This window comes from Astatotilapia calliptera, chromosome 14 (genome assembly GCF_964374335.1).
Source record: "Astatotilapia calliptera chromosome 14, fAstCal68.1, whole genome shotgun sequence".
In the NCBI taxonomy this organism is placed as follows: Eukaryota; Metazoa; Chordata; class Actinopteri; order Cichliformes; family Cichlidae; genus Astatotilapia; species Astatotilapia calliptera.
Genome location: NC_137435.1, coordinates 9,566,421 through 9,587,074, shown reverse-complemented (window position 1 = coordinate 9,587,074; position 20,654 = coordinate 9,566,421). Strand labels below are relative to the sequence as shown.

The 20,654-nt window shown below is 41.0% G+C and overlaps 1 protein-coding gene and 1 long non-coding RNA gene across 3 annotated transcripts; one reads left to right on the top strand and one right to left on the bottom strand.

The window, feature by feature from the left end:
* Positions 1-1,157: 1,157 nt before the first annotated feature.
* On the bottom strand, positions 1,158-8,652 carry LOC145420157 (uncharacterized). 2 transcript variants are annotated; one of them, XR_013901466.1, is made up of 3 exons: positions 8,253-8,652; positions 8,029-8,122; positions 1,158-2,629 (listed from the first exon to the last, which is right to left on the bottom strand). It is a non-coding gene; the product is annotated as an uncharacterized LOC145420157 (long non-coding RNA). The 2 variants fall into 2 exon arrangements; XR_013901465.1 differs by having other exon boundaries at positions 8,029-8,652.
* A 1,202-nt stretch (positions 8,653-9,854) lies between these two features.
* On the top strand, positions 9,855-10,851 carry LOC113036683 (olfactory receptor 1500-like). Its single transcript, XM_026193113.2, has one exon. The coding sequence runs from the start codon at positions 9,880-9,882 to the stop codon at positions 10,849-10,851; it is 972 nt and encodes a 323-aa protein (XP_026048898.2). The 5' UTR covers positions 9,855-9,879.
* The last annotated feature ends 9,803 nt before the right edge of the window (positions 10,852-20,654 follow it).

Sequence of the window (20,654 nt, the reverse complement as noted above, 5' to 3'; positions counted from 1 at the left end):
ACAAAAGGAATTACTAACGTAAAAAAAAGTGGTTTTATTTATATATGTTTATATATAAATACATGCGGTGGCTCCTAGAGACAAAACACGTACAAACTCCAAAACACATTTCTAGCATGAACTGAACTTCCAAAGCAGAGCTACTAGATCACTTAAATGACACAATTGAAAGCATGTGTGTATTGTTTGTGTATTACACAGGCACTCATATATATTCAAATAATTTTAAAAAAAAGTTCATTTACCTGTTACTACCACACACCAAATCCGGTTGTTGGTACTTGCTGGCTTGTGTAGCCACAAGATAACAAAAGCTCAACACTGCGCCCAGCATCCTGAAGCACTTCTGTTGTATTTTGTACGTGTTTTGAGTTTTTATGTGCTTCTGAGTTTTTACATGTTTTTACTTGTTTTGGAGTTTGTACGTTTTTTTTTTTTACGTGTTTTGGAGTTTGTACATGCTTCAGAGTTCGTATGTGATTTGAAGTTTGTATGTGCTTTGTCTCTAGGCGCCACCGTAAATATACTTTTATTTATTCACTCCACATAAAATGTAATAAATAAATCATATAATACAAAAATCAACTATTCACATTTCAACTTTTAACTATTTAAATTTTCAGCTTTTTCCTTTTACAAATTTAAAGTGAAAACAACACAAAACAATGCAAACCACAACACAATTAAATATAAATTATAATATGAAAACAAAAAGAACATGCATATTCTCTGTCATATGGGCCCGCATGAATAAACTTTCAGAATCTTTTATCATTTGCAACCAAAAATAGTTGTGGATGATTACTATACCTTTCTAATGTGATGTTGTTGTCCCTGGCTCTCTTTCTCTCTCTCTCCCTCTGGCTCTGTTCCTGTGCTACTGAGTGTAACTGCCCGTCCCCCCCCTCTTTGCAGCGTAAAGCACAAGGCTCGCGTGCAGAGTGAAGCGGGAAAAAAGTGCGAGAGAGAGGGTGAGAGAAAGAAAGAAAAAAAAACCCCACGTACGGCTTGAAGGATATAAAAAAAACAACAACAGCAATAGAATAATATTAAACACAAAGTGAACCCGTCTTCCTTCATTAAATAGGTTCTTTTAGATGTTAAGGAGGAATTGACTTAACCAGGCTGGCGGAGAATGAAGACAACCGGACACCTGCTGCAGATGGGGGAATCAGTGAACTTTTATTGAGACAGAGACAACCTCTCAACACAGCTCACATCAGGAGATTCCTCATATTTGCTGTGAGGATGGGTATATATTCTCTAAAACTTACAGGAGGGGGTTGTGAGGACAGTGCTGCATTAGCAGAAAAACAACTCCATAAAAGGAAAGCGGCCTTGGGTGTTCTAGTCTCTTCGCTTGCAGATATCTTGCACCTGCAGAATGAGGCGATCGCTTCTTATCGCTCTCAAGGCCAAAGTCGTGAGCGCATATTTTTATTACACAGTTGCACAGTAACTTTAAAGCTGAACAATATTTAAAGCTGAATAATGTTTGATCAGATTATATTTTCTTCAAATCCCCCTTTTGACCCATCTTAAATGGGTCAACACACAAAAATAAGTAACATTCAAAGGAACACAGAGACGTGTCGAAGCCTGGCTCGAAAAACTCCTCGGGTCTTATCATTTGTCTTTATCTGTCATTGCAGATGAGGAGAAAAGAGTCCAGGCACCACCCTGCCCAGGGGTCGGCTGCAAGCAGTCTCGGTTCCCGATGAAAGCAGTAACAGCTGTCCTGCACACACGGATACAACGAGTTAGTGCAACCAGGGTAGAGACACAAAATTAACAGTTCCTGTAACCCAGCAACTAAAAAACATAAGTAATGATAAAAATGTGGAGAGTACAGAGTCTACTATAATAATGAGAGATATAAACGTGAAAATGTGAAAGAATAAATCAACCGTAAAATAAACCCAGAACGGTAACTGCTAAGGACATTCAAAAGTGAATATGGTAAAACGTGAGGAAGGGGTGTGGAAAAAAAAAACAATTTATATCCAGTGGTGGGAGTACACATTCGCTCAGGCTTAGGTCCGGAGACCCTGAGAACATCGCTTAACCCTCACAACCCGACCAGACACAGTTCAACCAGATATATCCTTCAAGAGGAAGTGGGTGAGGGAAACAATTAATAACAAGCCTAATACAAAACACCACAGAGAAACAACCATTCTAGAAGCATTTAAACAAGAGAAAGACGATAATGTTCGTCACCCTCACGATCAGAGTTTTCATCATCCGTTGGCGAGGAGGTAACCGTGTCTCGTTTCTTTCTAAATGGATCGGGCGTGGGCAAAACTGGAGAGGAAGTGGTGGGCAAGACCCTAGGGGCTACATTTGTCAGATTGGGACTGTCAGAAGGGGGCGAAGCTTTTGAACTTGAAGGTGTCAGAAGTGTCGGGGGCCCTTCACAGATCAGGATTATGCCAATGGGAATGAGACCCAGGGCCAGGAAGCAAACAAAGACGCAACATCTTTGCCTGCCTGTCATTTCAGGGGGAAAGGGCCAAGACATGTTTACTTAGCTTGGATGTCGTCTAATAGAGGATGATGGGGCACAGAAAGGTGGTCCAGTTCCCCCCACCTCGCCAAGGGCGTGTTCTAGGAGTTAAAGAGCAACAACCTGAGAGAGAGAGAGAGAGAGAGAGAGAGAGAGAGAGAGAGAGAGAGAGAGAGAGAGAGAGAGAGAGAGAGAGAGAGAGAGAGAGAGAGAGAGAGAGAGAGAGAGAGAGAGCCCCTAATGGCCAGTTAGTGGGCTCTAGGTCAAACTGTCCCCAAATTTGTTATTTGTTATTATTACTTGTTTTCATGTCACTTGTCTGTTTTCTACTGCACCCCTCTCACCAAAGCAAAGCAAACATTAGCAGCACATTGACCGTAGTCAGGCATCCTCATTCCATAGGTGCTATAAAACATTTCCTGTAAATACAGTGTAATAGCATCCCCAACTCCTAACCCATAAACACCGTTTCTTCACACATCCGCCCAGAAATCCTGTAATAGAAAAACATTAAAACTGTAACCCTGTAGGGAAGAAAATGTAAATGGTAACGCTGCGCAGTTACCTCTGTAAGCAACACAAGACACAAAAATGGCATTTACAGGTTCACTCATCCTCGAATATTTTGTCATCCTTCTACTCCTGTAAAAGAAACCCACATAAATTCATCCACCCTTTTATCCTATCTAGGTGGAGGTGGTTAACCTTGAGTCATGGTCAAGTCTTGTCATCTTTTACCAGTCAGTCCGTTTGTTTTTATTCCCAGTCTTTCATCCATTCATCCGTTCTTTGCTGATAGTGAAACCTGTCGTCGCATCTAGTTTCCACACTCAGCAAAATGACGTCATCTCAAAAAGAAACAAGAACTTGAGTTTGGATTACCTCGCTGAATCCTTTTTTAAACAGGGACTCTCGTTTCTAATTGTCCCCACAAGTGTTTCCTCCAGAACCCATTTCAATGCGGAGAAACTCACTTACAACAATTTTCTCGCCGACGTGTAATGCTTGTAATTTCCGATGTGCAGATCTGCTTAAAGAAAAGATTCACAAACAAAAATCAGTAAATATAAAACAAAATAAAATGAAAAATAACAAAAACAAAATGCAGACGCCCGGGTCTTAGGACTTGTCACTGAATATTCTTCCCATCAATAAAAATACCAACCTAAACCTACACAGAGTCAAATCAACACCACCTCAACCTTTTCATATTCATAAACCTATATGTTTTGCGTTCGTGAAACAAAATTGAACCATTAAGTAAGTTGAGCTCTTGAAATGTTTTAATTCTCTTAATTCTGCCAGTTTATTTCAACACTTATTCAATGACTTTTATTCAACTGCTACTTGGTCACTCGACTTTTACCTGTTCAAATTGCCTAGGGTTCAACAAAGTCTAGATCCCCGTTATCATGAAACTTGAACGGTGTACGATGATTTACTTACAGTAATTTAGAATCATCACTCAACCTAGCTCTACTACTGGCACTGCGTGACTTTTCTCACACTGGAAACCAGAATTTAGTACAGAACTTTAATGCCTCAGGCAATCGCGTTCAAGGGCTGCCCCCCCTTCTCTTCTTCTTTGTCCGTGTGTTCCTCCTTTATTAAATCTCCATCACAATGACGTGGCGCTCTGAAATAAAACTCACACTGTTAATTCCTCGTTTTCACTCTGCACCACTGCTCAGAGTGTTTTCTTTTCTTTTTAGTGTAGAGTAAACAATTAAGTCGAGGCCTTAAGCCCCAGATATCTCGCACGGGCATCATTTTCATAACCAAACCGCTCCGGACTCTGCTCCCCAGACCACACAAATGCCCTCTGGGCTTATTATTATAGCAAATTCTGTATTTGACTTTGTTGTGTGCAGCATTGAGCCTTTGTCAGTAAAGCATTCTTCATTGCAGCAGCTAGAGCATTGTGTGTCACTTCTTAGTAAATTAAATCAACATTTTGATTTTAGTGCATGGGTATGTATCAGTTTTTACTCCCTCAACAAGTGCATAAGTGTTCATGTGTGTGTTTCCCTTCATTCTAAGTAGGCGCATGCAGAAGTGTGTGTTCGTGTGTTGGTATATGTTTGTGTTCATCACCTTCCTGTTCTGTAGTTTAGGTAAACCAGCGGCCTGACGCATGGCCTAGGGTCCTCCCCTCCTCTTTGGGTCTGTTTTCATCCGTTGTTGCAGCTGCCTGCATCTTCCTTACTTTGCTCCACGGCCTTCTGCAGCTCTGCTGTTCGGCTCTTCTCAGAGGTCAGCATCCTTCTGCTCACCGTCCCTTTTCCTCCGGGCTTAATGCGCGTCTCGTCACAGCTCTGTCAGCTGACGCAGCCTGGGAATTTCCCCCGTGTAGTGAAACGGGCTTTAGGTTTAGTGCTCTCCGTCTCTGCTGCATGAGATCACTCTTTTGCAGCACTGTTGACATCCTCAAGTTGTTGTTGTGAGTCCAGCTGCTGTGGCCTTCAGGGGTCAAAGGGTCAAAGATGGTCGCGGAGAGGGCAACGATGGTAGAGGGGAGGGTAGGAGTCCAGGTCAGCTTCGGCTCTCAGAAAAAACAAAAACAAAACAAAACAGGCGAACAGGAAAATGATGTTGTGTTGGCTGTGCTGTGTTGGCTGTGTTATCCTGAGAGGGGAGAAACAACGAGATCTCGTCTCCCCCCTTTTTTGTTTTTGTTTTTTTTTTTTTTTTTTCTCCATATAATCAACTCATAACCCCTCAAGTTGACAGGACAACACAGGTACGTGTTAAAATTCTTAAGATCCTGTTTAGAAACCTAAAAAGGAATTTCCTATCATTCAGTAGTCATTTGTCTTAAACAATCAACAAAAACATGTCCCAAGTCGACCCTTTTAACCACTAAATTTGTCGTGTCCTCACTTAATCCTCAGACCAGTGTCTTTGTCTTTTGACGTTACGTTGTTGTCCTGCAACCCAAAGCGTTTAATTGTCAGTAATGTATGAACTATATCATTTAAAAACAGGTGTATGTTAAGTGTCGCTACTTTAACCTTGCATGTACGTGCACATGTATGTAAGCTGTTTCTTCATTGCATGTATGGGTGCGTCTGTATATGGGTTACTTTAACTTTTTCTCAAACGAGGCATTTCTCTAACACGCACATGTGTCTGTTCCTCACCCTTCTCATATCTTTCTCTGGTTGTGTGTGGTTTTATTTGTTTCAGTGATTTACCAGGAACATCTTTTCCTTTTCTCCATGTCTTCCGCCAGAGGTTAACACTGGTGAGATTCAGGGACACAGCACCCAGAGCAGGTCAGCGAGAAAAACCCGCCTCAAACTACATTCTCTCTTTTTTGTTTTACCGGGAGGGGTGAGGACAACTCTGGTGTCCAGCCGTGAATTTTAGCCAAAGCTTGGCCTGTCTTCTGCTGCCGTACTCAGGCTTCCAGGTTAAGAAAAAACACCTGTATGAAGACACTAAACATACATTTAGTATTTGTATAAACATAACTGCCTAAATCATTGAACTCTTGAGGAGGGTGTATTTCAGAATCAGAATCAAAATCAAAAACTTTATTGTCATTGTCATGAGACCGACGACATTAAGAATGGTCCCTGATCATTGCATCATCCCTAGTAATATCAAATATAAAAAAACAATAAAATTCAATCAATAAAATAGATAGAATACTTAAAATACTAAGTATTCCCACCGTCATGCTTCAGACCGTGCATAGATTAACACAAGAGTGGCATGGTGGACATTTTTGTAGTATTCAGATGTGTTATTGCAGTTGGATAACAGCTGTGTTTGAGTCTATTAGTCCTTGCTCTGATTGCCCTGTACCGTCTGCCTTAGGGCAACAGTTCGAACAGGGAGTGGCCAGGATGTGAGGTGTCTTTTATGATGTTTTGGGCCTTTTTAAAACAGTGGGCGTTGTTTGACTCTTTACTAACTTTAAAACCCCACCATAACAATTTCTCACTGACAAACTTCTATGCATCCATTTAAACATGCGAAGCCAGCACAAAATCACACACATACCCCTACAGCAAAGCTTTAACATAACCACAATGCAACTCCTCCCTTAAACGGGAGAAATCACCCTGAATCAACCAACTCTATATAAAACGTCAAACAAAGATAAACCACAAACATTTCTACACTTCTGTGTCTTCCACGCAGCACAATAGGCAGAAAAACACCGATTACTCACAGTCTACAACAAAAGAAAAACCTGCTCTTTTCACAACTCTCACAGCTAAAGTCAAAACTCTTACCCAGTGCCTCTGAAATAATAAAAAATCACCAAATACTCGATTACTCTTTTCACTCGCTCCCTCTCACTCCCTTCTTCCTCATACAGCATACACGCTCGCTCCCGCGGACCCGCTCGGCCCCGCGGGCTCACTCGGCCCCCACCTTTTTCCTCTCACAGAGACAGAGAGAGACCCTTTTCCTTTTTTTTTTATTTCTCCAGCACACATACACACACAGAATCCCAACTGAGAGAAAGAGGGAGAGAAGAGAAAAGAGTTGTAGAGAGGAAGTTTTTTAGCAGGAGTTTCAGATCTAACAGATTTATACAACTTATTTACACACACCGGTAATTTATGTTCTATTTATTGATTTTAAAGGAGAATTTGGGCCAGCTGGGTTTCTGCCTCTGTTAGGCACTAACAGCTGGGGCGCTGCTTTAAAGGTGAGTCAGCACTGAAATATCCCTTCAGGTGTTACCAAGCTTCTACCAAACCGGAGTCTGGCGGGTAACCTTGCCTAGAGCTTCCTGATAGGGGTGCTAGTTGGTTGTCACCTTGTTCACACGTCTCATTCACACTTCATACATTACCTGCAGTCACTCATTACCCTCCTTATGTATGTAATAAATGTGTAAAAAAAAAAAATTCTATGTGTGGTGTATTATTTTAACCAAAAGAGGAACCTAGTTCCTTTAATTGTGTAATCTGTGAACAACGGAGAACCAAACTGTCCTGCCCAGTGTTCCACAGCAAGCATTCAGCGTGTATTTATGTGTGTCCAATATCAAACAGAACATCAAAACATTTAAAACACTAAAATCATCGGGGTTTTAAGAAGAGATCCGTTTTCTCCTATTGATCAAAGGGACCCCTCCTTTGGACTCCAACCAGTACTTCTCCTTTTTAAGTTTTAGAGGATCTTTTCTAATAAAGTCCTCTGGGCCTTCCTAACCCTTCTGTAGTTTAGAGAATATTACTAAAAAATATTCTCAAGGCCTTTAACCTTTTAATTTGTTTAGAAAGGCGTTACTAATAAACCCTTTCAAGGTCCCAGACCTGCACTGAGGTATGTATCCGACACCGGAGAGCAACCCGTCGGCTGCAACCGTGGTCAGACCTCAGTTCACTCTTATCTTTATTCACTTATTCACTTATTTCTTATTCACTTATCTCTTATTCACTTGTCTGATTCTCAACAAGCCTTAAGTAAGCCAGACAATTTTGGTTATGAATTACTAGGAGTTTGGACACTAAGTATTTTATAATGTTCAATATAGCAGAAATAAAAGGTCTGCTTACCTTGTTTTTGTGTGCACACAGCTTTTGTCCAAACTCCGTTCACTCAGACCACTGCCGATGTCCTCCCTCCGTTCCAGTTGCCCTGGAGCGGATCCTGTTCCGTGACGCCAATTGAAGGATATAAAAAAAACAACAACAGCAATAGAATAATATTAAACACAAAGTGAACCCGTCTTCCTTCATTAAATAGGTTCTTTTAGATGTTAAGGAGGAATTGACTTAACCAGGCTGGCGGAGAATGAAGACAACCGGACACCTGCTGCAGATGGGGGAATCAGTGAACTTTTATTGAGACAGAGACAACCTCTCAACACAGCTCACATCAGGAGATTCCTCATATTTGCTGTGAGGATGGGTATATATTCTCTAAAACTTACAGGAGGGGGTTGTGAGGACAGTGCTGCATTAGCAGAAAAACAACTCCATAAAAGGAAAGCGGCCTTGGGTGTTCTAGTCTCTTCGCTTGCAGATATCTTGCACCTGCAGAATGAGGCGATCGCTTCTTATCGCTCTCAAGGCCAAAGTCGTGAGCGCATATTTTTATTACACAGTTGCACAGTAACTTTAAAGCTGAACAATATTTAAAGCTGAATAATGTTTGATCAGATTATATTTTCTTCAGGCTCGCGATGAGGAGCCAGCTCGCGTCGTTCACGTCAAAGAGTCGGCTCTAAGAGCTATTTCGTTCGCGAACGACCCATCACTACAAAGCAAGCAGTGAACACAAAGGGCTGTTAACCAGACAACACACAGCTTTTGACTGCAGACATGATTTGTGAGAAGTCAAAGGAGCTTGCAAAGAAAAGCTCAGGCTCAGGCGATCCTCTAATCGCCTGAGCCAAGGTGTGAGTGGGCGTTAACACATCCTGGGCCATCTGACCTCAGGAATTCGCATGATAAGGTGGGGCCAGGTTTCACAATGAACACACCCGAAACTCTGGCTGATTGGGACCCACACCCAGTTTCACACCTTGGCTCAGGCGATTAGAGGATCATCAGGGGGTCCTTTTGTCCCTCTGTGGGGGGTTACTCCCACTAGGTTTATATCTGGGACTCTCCACCATTTGACCTTAGAACTGAAGAAGCTTCTCGGATGAGAGGTGAAACGTCTTCAAGCAACTTAAAGAAGTCCAGACGCTTTTCTTTGCAAGCTCCTTTGACTACGATGACCTGGATGACTGAGAACCTTCACAGACGATTTGTGAGAACATTTAATCATAAAGAAAAAAGAACCTAATAATTCCCCAAATTTTTAACAGAAATAAAATTACAGTTCTAAAAGAAATGAATAATTCAGGCTTTAAGGGTGATGTCAATGATGCTATGATCGTGTGTGCGTGTGTTTCCCAAGAGTAGTAATCTTCATTCAGATCAAAGACAACATGTGACAAACATGTCTCTAATAAAACTTAGAGCTACACATCAAGTTATTTCTTCTGTGATTTGTTGGATTAAATAAACTTTTTCTTTAGTTTTGCACAGTGAAGCTCTGACAATCTTCAGTGCAAATCATTTCATTATACAGTAGAAGCAACGAGTCACTTCAAAAGTTTGAGTGCACATGGGAGCTGTTTCCTCTGAGTGTTATTTACCCCACACATCATTAGTTCAGACTCTGTTGGAAACATTTACAATATAAAACCATCAACACTGTTTTGGAAAGTGGGTTATGTTCTTGCATATTTAGAGCTGAGGTGTATTGATGATATGAATAGAGCGAATTAATCATTATTATAATAGAGTATCTAATCCAAACATTTGTATCATTTTTGTCATAGGACTAAAATGTGGTTTGTTTAATTTTACCTTTGGTTTATGATTATTTCTTTGTGTATGCATAAGTGATAATCAATGAAATACACCAATATTACCACTATAAAAGAGTTCATTATTATTGGATTTCCTGGACTTCCTCCTGAATATTATGGTCCAGTGTCTGTTCTTCTTCTTCTTGTTTTCCTTGCTATTGTAATTGGAAATGGTTTCACTATAGCTGTTATCATTTTTGAGCGGACTCTGCACAAACCAATATACGTAATCTTTTCTAACCTTGCAATGACAGACATCTGCTTTGGCGTGGTGACTCTTCCAAAAATCATTGCCAGATACTGGTGGAATGACATGATCACTTCTTTTGGAGCTTGTTTTACACAGATGTATTTTGTTCATTCTTTGGGAGCTATTCAGTCTTTAAACTTGCTGATGATGGCTTTGGATCGTTTTGTTGCCATATGGTTTCCATTCAAATATCCCATTTTATTTACAAACAAAGCAGTGGCTATTGCTTGCACCATGTGCTGGGTTTTAACATTTATACGTTTGCTGGGAATTGTGCTTCTTACCTTAACTTTACCTTACTGTGACCAGAATATTATCATGCAGTGTTACTGTGATCTCATATCAATAACAAGGCTGAGTTGTAGTGATGAGCGGGACTATGTGAACAGTGTTGCACTTGCTAATGCAATGTTCACTCTCCTGGTTCCTTTAACATTCATAATTTTATCCTATTTTTCTGTCATCATAGCTGTTCTGAGGATGTCTCAAACTGAGAGACGTCACAAAGTGCTGTCCACTTGTGCCCCTCAGCTCTTTATTACCAGCCTTTTCTATGTGCCAAGATGCTTTGTTTATATTGCTACTGGTGTGGGATTCAATTTTAATCTTGTTATTCGGATTATTATTACAATGATGTACAGCCTCATACCTGCTGCTGTTAATCCAATCATATACTGTTTCAAGACTAAAGAAATAAAAAATGTTTTGATGCGGAGATTTAAAAAAGGAAAAGTGAGCACTGGATTAAAAACTGAATGCAAATAAATTGTTAATATTTTCCTGCTTCAACAAAACAAATATGTTTTTTGTATTATTTTATTTTATTTAAGAATTTTATTTAGGAATACTAACAACTGATAACGATGCTCATAAGTTATTAATTGCAATTGCATTCATTGCATTATATGTAAGTTGTCAAATGAAATATTTGGGTCTTTATTAATATATATCATTTTAAAATGTGTTTTTATGTCAAATGTTTAGTTTAATAATATTTTTAGAAAGGTTTTTGATACTCAAATTAACTTACAGAATGAAACAGAGAAACATTAACTGCTGACATGTCTTAATGTGATAACTTTATCAAGTCTTCTTCTGATATCAATTTTTTTGCATCTTTTTAAAACTGAATTTTTCGCTTCTCCGCACTTAAACTGCATTAATCCTTATATGAGTAATATGATGATCGTTCATTTTTAAAGGTTTGTCACACTTAAATTCTTCATCTCACCAAAACCTTTAAATATTAGACAAAGAAAACACAAGTTAACACAAAATGCAGTTTCTAAACCAAGGCGTTTATTATCAGGGGGGAAAACATCCTGACCTGAATTCTATTGAGATTGTGTGGCATGACAATGTTTTATGCTTGAAAACCCTCTCTAACCCTCTAGAAATCTGCGCAGATGAGTAGGCCAAAATTCTTCTACAGTGCTGTAAAAGACTCATAACCAGTTATCGCAAATGTTTGATTGCAGTTGTTGCTGCTAAGGGTTTCCCAACCAGTTAGTAGGTGTAATCACTTTTTCACACAGGGTCATGTGGTTAAGATTTTATTTTTTTGCCTTATTGATAAATACCTTCATTTAGAAACTTCATTTTATGTTTTTTATGTTTACCTTTGTTTTTGTTTAATATTTAAATTTGTTTGATGATCTGAAACATTTAAGCGTGACAAACAAAAAAATAAAGACTTTTTCACACCATTGTAGTTCTTTTGAAAATGGTTTGAAAGGTAGGTCTCTTGTTGCCTTAAGTTCCAAACTGAAACTAATCAAACATCATATATTTATCATTCTTGTCTGGGATAACAAAAATTGTCCATACTCATTCTCAAACTTTGACACATTTCATAACATGTTAACTCTATGTGCTTTTCACAGAAGACAAAAACATAGAAAACATGTAGTTTTACGATGCCTTGAAGCTAGAAAAACTGCGAAATGAAACAAAACAAAACAACAACACCTACAAAGTATAAGCCTGTGTGAATAAAAAGATTTTGAGTCTGTTTTTGAATCCATGTAGGGGCCTCTTGTTTCAAGGAATGGGACCACAATAACTGAAAGCATCATTAGCACACTTTGATCTAATTCTGGAAATAGTTATAAGATGTGCAGCTGATGAACTGAAAAATCTGACTAGATTGCAATTAGTGGGCAATTCAGATATATATTGGCTTGAACTATCTATCCATCCATCCACTTCTGCTTATCCTTGGCTGGTTTGAGGGAGCAGGAGCCTAAGCAGAGAAGTCCAGACCTCCCTCTCCCCGACCACTTCATCCGGCTTGTCAGGGGGAACACAAGGGTGTTCCCAGGCCAGCCGAGAGATATAATCTCTCCAGTATGTCCTGGGTCTGCCCCAGGGCCTCCCCCCGGTGGGAAATGCCCAGAACACCTCACCCAGGAGGTGCCCAGGAGGCATCCTTGTGAAATGCCAAACCACCTCAACTTGTTCCTGTCAATGTGGAAGAGTAGCAGCTCTACTCTGAGCCCCTCCCAAATGACTGAACTCCTCACCCTATTTCTAAGGGAGAAGCCAGCCACCCTCCGAAGGAAGCTAATTTCTGCCGCTTGTATCCACGGTCTCGTTCTTTCTGTCACTACCCACAGCTTGCAACCATAGGTGAGGGTAGAGGCGTGGATCGACTAGGACATTGAGAGCTTCGATTTTTACACTCGACTCTCTCTTCACTACAACGGACCAGTACATCATCTTCATCACTGCATCAGTGCAGCTGCACCACCAATCCGCTTTTTGATCTCCTGCTCCTTTCTCCCAGCACTTCTGAACGAGACCCAGAGACACTTAAACTCCTCCACTTGGGACAGGAACTTGTCTCTGACCCAGAGTGGGCACTTCAAGCTTTTCCGGCTGAGGACCATGGCCTCAGATTTGCAGGTGCTGATTCTCATTTCCACTGTTTCACATTTGGCTGCGAACCATTTCAGTGCAAGCTGGAGGCCATCACCTGATGAAGCCAACAGAACCACATCATCTGCGAAAGCAGAGGTAAGATTCTGACACCACTCAAGTGGAATCCTTAATCCACTCAGTTATACCTAGAAATTTTGTCCATAAAAATTCTGAACAGAATCGATGACAAAGAGCAACCCTGGCAGACTCTAACACCCACTGGAAACGAGTACGACTTTTTGCTGGCTATGTAGAACAAGCTCTTGCAACGGTTGTTTAAGGATTGAATGGCCCAAAAATTTAAAACATCCTGTCTCAGAGTGATGCTGAAAAACTAGTTCATGCATTTATTACTTCTAGGCTGGACTACTGTAATTCATTGTTACCAGGAAGTCCTAAAAACTACCTGAAAAGCCTTCAATTAATCCAAAATGCTGCAGCAAGAGTATAGGGGCTAGTACCATATCACCCCATTAGATCACTTCGCTCTCGCACTGCAGGCTTACTTGTTGTTCCTAGAGTATTTAAAAGTAGAATGGGAGGGAGAGCCTTCAGTTTTCAGGCCCCTCTTCTATTGAACCAGCTTCCAGTTTGGATTTGAGAGACAGACAGTATTTCTACTTTTAAGATTAGGCTTAAAACTTTCCTTTTTTGCTAAATCATATAGTTAGGGCTGGACCAGGTGACCCTGAACCCTCCCTTAGTTATGCTGCAATAGGCATAGGCTGCTGGGGGATTCCCATGATGCATTGAGTTTTTCCTTTTCACTCACCTTTCTCACTCACTATATGTTAATAGACCGCTCTGCATTAGATCGTACTTGTTATTAATCTCTGGGCATCTCTGGGTCGCCTGGGCGAGGGTGTATGATGTTGTGAGACCCAAAACACCTGATGACCCCAGGATACATCACTGAAGATGACCCTAGTTTTGCCAGAGGTTTCTTCCTGTTTAAAGGGAGTTTTTTCTTCCCACTGTCAGTGGTATGCTTGCTCATAGGGGCTCATTTGATTGTTGGGTTTTTCTTTGTATGTAAGTAAGTAAGTAAAATCTTATTTATATGGCACATTTCTACATAAAAAATCACAAAGTGCTTCACAAGGTATAAAACAAAAACAGACAAAAGTTAACAAAATGCAATTCTAAAAAGATGTGTTTTTAGTTGTTTTTTAAAAGTGATCACTGAGTCCGCAGATCTTAAGTTCTGAGGAAGAGAGTTCCACAGTCTGGCGGCCACAGTGGCAAAAGCTCTGTCTCCCTTGGTTTTCAGCCTTGTATGCTGAATAACAAGTAGGCCCTGATCACAAGACCTCAGGGACCTACTAGGGACATAGGGCTGTAAAAGTTCAATGATGTAGGCTGGTGCTTGTCCTTGAAGAGCTTTAAATGTCAGAACCAGTATCTTAAAATGGACTCTGAATTCAACAGGGAGCCAGTGCAGCTGTATAAGCAATGATGTTACATGAGAGTACTTAGATGTTTTTGTCAGAAGCCTTGCTGCAGCATTTTGGACAATCTGCAGACACTCCAGGGAGTTTTTGTTATACGTGTAAACAGTGAATTACAGTAAGGCAAGGCAAGGCAAGGCAAATTTATTTGTATAGCACAATTCAACAACAAGGTGATTCAAAGTGCTTTACAGAGACATTAGAAACAAAAGCAAATAAAAAGCATGATTTAAAATTGATTAAAACAAGCAAACAAACAAACAAACTAAACACACACATTTCACACCTGTTCGCGCGATCTGAACCCTTATCGTAAGGGGAGCTACCAGTCCTTCTGTGGACGAGCTACTTTCTATTTTAAATTCCCTGAATTTAAAATACTCTCTAGACCCAGTCAAGACCCAGTTGGGGAGCGACCCAGAGCTCTAATCCCACACCTGTTCGCGCGATCTGAACCCTTATCGTAAGGGGAGCTACCAGTCCTTCTGTGGACGAGCTACTTTCTATTTTAAATTCCCTGAATTTAAAATACTCTCTAGACCCAGTCTAGAGCCAGATGGGGAGCTACCCAGAGCTCTAATCCCACACCTGTTCGCGCGATCTGAACCCTTATCGTAAGGGGAGCTACCAGTCCTTCTGTGGACGAGCTACTTTCTATTTTAAATTCCCTGAATTTAAAATACTCTCTAGACCCAGTCTAGACCCAGTTGGGGAGCTACCCAGAGCTCTGAACCCACTTAACAAACAAACAAACAAAACAGTATATAAAATCAAAACAGATAAAATCAGAACAGTAGATAAAATCAGTAGTTAATGTAAGTTTTGAAATTTAAGCTTAACAAACAAACAAAACAGTATATAAAATCAAAACAGATAAAATCAGAAATAGATAAGATCAGTAGTTAGTGTAAGTTTTGAAATTTAAGCTTAAAAGTGTGGATTTGGTGCTTTATTCAAATGCAGCTGAGAATAGGTGAGTCTTCAACCTGGATTTAAATAAACTGAGTGTTTCAGCTGATCTGAGGCTTTCTGGGAGTTTGTTCCAGATATAAGGAGCATAAAAGCTGAATGCAGCTTCTCCGTGTCTGGTTCTGACTCTGGGAACTGATAAAAGACCGGATCCAGATGACCTGAGGGATCTGGAAGGTTCATACTGGGTCAGGAGGTCACTGATGTATTTTGGTCCTAAACCATTCAGAGCTTTATAGGCCAGCATCAGAACTTTAAAGTCTATCCTCTGACGGACAGGCAGCCAGTGTAAAGACCTCAGAGCTGGACTGATGTGGTCCACTTTTTTGGTCTTAGTGAGGACTCGAGCAGCAGAGTTCTGAATGAGCTGTAGTTGTCTGACTGATTTTTTAGGTAGACCTGTAAAGATGCTGTTACAGTAATCAAGCCTACTAAAAATGAATGCATGGACTAGTTTTTCCAGGTCCTGTTGAGACATCAGATCTTTTATCCTTGAAATATTCTTGAGGTGATAGTAAGCTGATTTTGTTATTGTCTTAATGTGTTTTTCTAAGTTTAGGTCTGCATCCATCACTACACCCAAATTTCTCGCCTGGTTTGTGGTTTTTAGATGTATAGATTGAAGTTCTCTGGTGACCTGTAATCGTTTTTCTTTGGCGCCAAAGACTATTACTTCAGTTTTGTTTTTGTTTAGTTGGAGAAAATTGTGGCACAACCAGTCATTAATTTCCTCAATGCATTTACCAAGAGCCTGTACAGGGCCTCGGTCTCCTGGTGACATTGTGATATATATATTTGTGTGTCATCTGCATAGCTGTGGTAGTTTATTTTGTTGTTCTTTATAATCTGTGCCAGTGGGAGCATGTAAATGTTAAACAGAGGGGGTCCCAAGATGGAACCTTGGGGAACTCCACATGTGATACTTGTCTGCTCGGATGTGAAGTTACCTATTGATACAAAGTATTTCCTGTTTTCTAAGTATGTTTTGAACCAGTTTAGTACAGCTCCTGAAAGACCTGCCCAGTTCTCCAGTCGTTTGAGTAATATGTTGTGGTCAACTGTATCAAATGCTGCACTGAGATCCAGTAAAACTAGGACTGACATTTTTCCACTGTCTGTGTTCAGACATATGTCATTAAACACTTTTGTCAGAGCGGTTTCAGTGCTGTGGTTCTGTCTAAAACCTGACTGGAAGGCATCGTAGCAGTTATTCTGTTTTAAGAAGTAACTGAGCTGTTGAGAAACTGCTTTTTCAATGATCTTACTTAAAAATGGGAGATTTGAGATCGGCCTGTAGTTTTTCATTTGTGTCTTGTCAAGATTGTCCTTTTTCAGTATAGGTTTGATTACAGCAGTTTTTAGTGGTTCTGGAAACACACCTGACATTAAAGAAAGGTTGACGATCAGTAACAGGTCTGACTCTAAAGTCTTTGAGACCTTTTTGAAAAAACTTGTTGGCAGGACATCTAAACAGCAAGAGGAGGAGTTCAGTTGAACTAAGATGTCCTCCAGGTCTTTGCTGTTAATCGGGTGAAACTGTTTGATGGTGTTTAAACTGTTTTTCGGTGGACACAGTACATATCCTGGATCTGCTGTTGATGTACCAACTGCTTGTCTAATCTTTTGGATTTTGTCTGTGAAGAATTTGGCAAAGTCATTGCAGGCCATGGTTGAATGAAGTTCAGCTGCCACTGGCACAGGAGGGTTTGTTAGCCTGTCAACTGTAGAAAATAAGACCCGAGCATTATGGCTGTTTTTAGTGATGATGTCAGAGAAGTAGGACCTTCTTGCATTCCTCAGTTGTAAATTATAATTGTGAAGTTTTTCTTTATAGATGTCATAATGAATGTTTTTCTCCATCTGCGCTCAGCTTTCCTACACTCTCTTTTTTCATTTTTCACTAGTGTGGAGTTTCTCCATGGAGACTTTTTCCTTCCAGAGATAACCTTCACCTTAATGGGGGCAATAGTATCCATTACATTTAACATTTTTGCATTAAAGCTATTGACGAGCTCATTGACTGAACCTTTGGACAGGTCAGGTGTTAATGGGAAGACCTGGTTAAAGATCTCACTACTGTTTTCAGTTATACACCGTTTTGTGATCACTGCTGTTGATATATTTGTGTGGGCTGAGATTTTACTTTCAAAGAAAACACAGTAATGATCAGATAAGCCCACATCAGACACAGTAATGTTTGAAATGCTCAGGCTTTTGGAGATCAGTAGGTCGAGAGTGTGTCCTCTATTATGTGTGGCCTCTGTTACATGCTGAGTCAGCCCAAAGTTGCCCAGAGTGTTACTCAGGTCTTTAGTCCCTTTGTCCTGAGGGTTGTCCACATGGATGTTAAAATCCCCAACAATAATTACACAGTCGAAATCAACACAGATCACAGACAGCAGTTCACTGAGGTCATTAAAAAAGTCTGTGCAGTATTTGGGAGGCCTGTAAACATTAAGAAACACAACTTTGGATGGGGCCTTCAGCTGTAAAGCCACATATTCAAAAGACTGAAAACTTCCAGGAGATAGCTGCTTACATTGAAATGATTCATTAAATAAGACAGCAACCCCTCCTCCTCTCCTGCTCACCCTGGCCTCACTGATAAAACTGTAGTTAGGAGGGGTCGTCTCGATGAGAACAGCTCCACTGTTATTTTGGTCCAACCAAGTTTCAGTTAAAAACATAAAATCAAGGCTGTGCTCAGTGATTAAATCATTAATTAAAAATGTTTTCCCAGCTAAAGATCTAACGTTTAATAAAGCCAACTTAAGTGTTTTAGAGGCATTACTTGTCCCCTCGTGTTTGGGAGCAGTCTGTGGCACACAAGGTATGTTTACTATATTTAAAGATCTTTTAGAGTGCAGCTCTCTGTGTTTTGACCAGGCCACATGTCTCCTTCTGTCACCTAAAAGTACAGAAATTTTAAAACCTTCTAGTAAACAGGGTCCCAGCTTCTCCTGGGAAAAGTCACCACTGCCATAATCCTCGCAGCCCGGACCCTCCACACATTACACATCAGACTGCGGAGACAAAGCATGAAGGTGGTAAGGAGGAACTAAGGGGGGCGAGGCTGGGCAATGTGACTTCGATTGCTCTGTTGAGGGTGGGGCTCGGTGGCGAACCTTTGGCTGCTTTGGTGGGGGGTTTATGGGGGACAAAGAGGGATTGGGCCGGGGGGTAGATCTGAGCCCAGCATTGACACGCTCCATCATCTCTTCAGTGAATTTCAGGTGTGGGGAGGAGGGAGAAAGGGAGTGAGAGGAGGGTGATGGGGGTGATGGCCTGTCAGGGGTTTGGGGGACTGGGGAAGATCCTGGTCCTGGTCGTTGGTGTTGTTGAGAGAGTTGGAGGCAAATAGGGACCCCTCTTCTTGCCTCTTCTTGCCTCAGATGTCTCTCCTTTCTGAGGCTCTTCCCGGGTGGGGGCAGATGGAGCTCCTCCTCAAGGTTTCTGCTGGGCTTTGTCTGTTCTTGGAGTACTGTTTGTTCCTCTTTATGAGATAACTCCTCGTTTATCTCAGCCTTGGCTCCAAGCACAGATGGATGACATATGGAATAAAACAAGTTGGAGGTGAACAGTTTCACCCCTGACTTGTTAAAATTAAATCCATTTGCTTTAAACAGATGCCTGCGTTCCCAAAAAATATTAAAGTTGTTGATAAAATGCACTGAGTGGTCAGCACATGCTGATATAAGCCATTTATTCAGTGTAAACAGCCTGCTGAATCTCTCGTCTCCTCCTCTGACCGGCGGTACAGGCCCACTGATGAATACAGCTGCATTCAGAGAGTTTACAGTGTTTAATAATCCAATAAAGTCCCGTTTCAGAACCTCCGATTGTTGTTTGGACACATCGTTTGACCCTGTATGCAGGACAATGTTTGTCACAGTTGGATATTCATCTGCAATTTGAAGAATTCTCTCCTTCAGGATGTTGACCATATCGTTAGGAAAGCAGAGGACTTTAGTGTTCTTACCGCACATGCTTTGTACATCCTTTACGGCAGAGTCACCCACAATCAGCGTTTCAGGCCTAGCCTTTAGCTTTCCCCGTGGATTTTCAGGCCTTACTTCGCTACTTTTAGATGGATGGTTGTCCGATATAGATCCAGGGTCCTTTGATAGTGGAGCAAATCTGTTCTGCAGTTTCACATTCAGTTGTTTTGAAGGTTTGTTGTTAACCTTCCTATTCACGGTTGTCCAGTCCTGTTTCCTCTCGTATACAGGGGTAGAAGAGCTTCTCTGTCTCGTAGGAAGTGAAGGCCAGTCGGTTTCAGAGATTTCAGCTCACTGTGCCCTGCCTGTGGTACGTCCTCCCCCTTCCAGGAGACATGATTTATGTCTTGGTTTTGCACCAAGACAGTCCAAGGGGGGATTATCGCTTGAGGATTTATAATAGTGCACAAAGTCTACTTTCTTGGTCATGTTATCTGTGCTCCTTAGCTGTGTGCTAGCTTGCTCATCGCCATTGTTTTGAGTCAAAGACAAGGTTGTTTCATTTCCACACAGTCCATTTACCTCCACGTTTACTTCTAAGCGATGAATTTTTGTCTCCAGTGCTGCAATCTTCTGCAGGAGGCTGTGGTAGTCATCTGTGGAGAGGGAAGGCATCTTGTTGCTAGTTAGCCTAGCGGTTAGCACCTTTCTAGGCTATCGAGGCTGCTCGGTGCCCAGACGCTGTAATCAGGCTTCAGCTGTGTCTAGGCCACAGACACACGGAGCGCTGAGGATAAGGTAACTATAAAAATGTTGCTGTTTCTGTTAAGAACACTTTAGTCCTAATGATCTATAAGTGTCCAGAAGCTATCGCAGGTAAGCTCATATGGAAAAAAGGGAAAAAATCAGCATAAAAATCGGTAAAAATCAATAAAAGAAGCAAAGCATTTGGAGAGCAAAGAGATGAAGCGTCCACACTCACAAAGGGGGAGGGCAGTAGTCCAATCGTGGTGAAATGAATGCATGAATAACAATCTCCAGTTCAGTATGAGATACTAAAGGGCTCAATTTAGAAATGTTTCTTAAATGATAGAAGCAGGACCGAACCAGAGATTTGATGTGAACATCCAGGGTAAGAGCAGAATCAAAGGTTACCCCTAGGTTCCTGATAGATGATTTTACAAATGTTGAAAGAGGACCAAGAGCATTCATTATGTTAGGTACATGTCTGTCTGGAGCACATACAAGGACTTCAGTCTTTTCTTCATTAAGTTGGAGGAAGTTGTCAGCCATC

What these genes read in the sequence shown, in the direction of transcription:
- LOC113036683 (XM_026193113.2), top strand. Translation starts at nt 9,880, where the DNA reads ATGAAATACACCAATATTACCACTATAAAAGAGTTCATTATTATTGGA.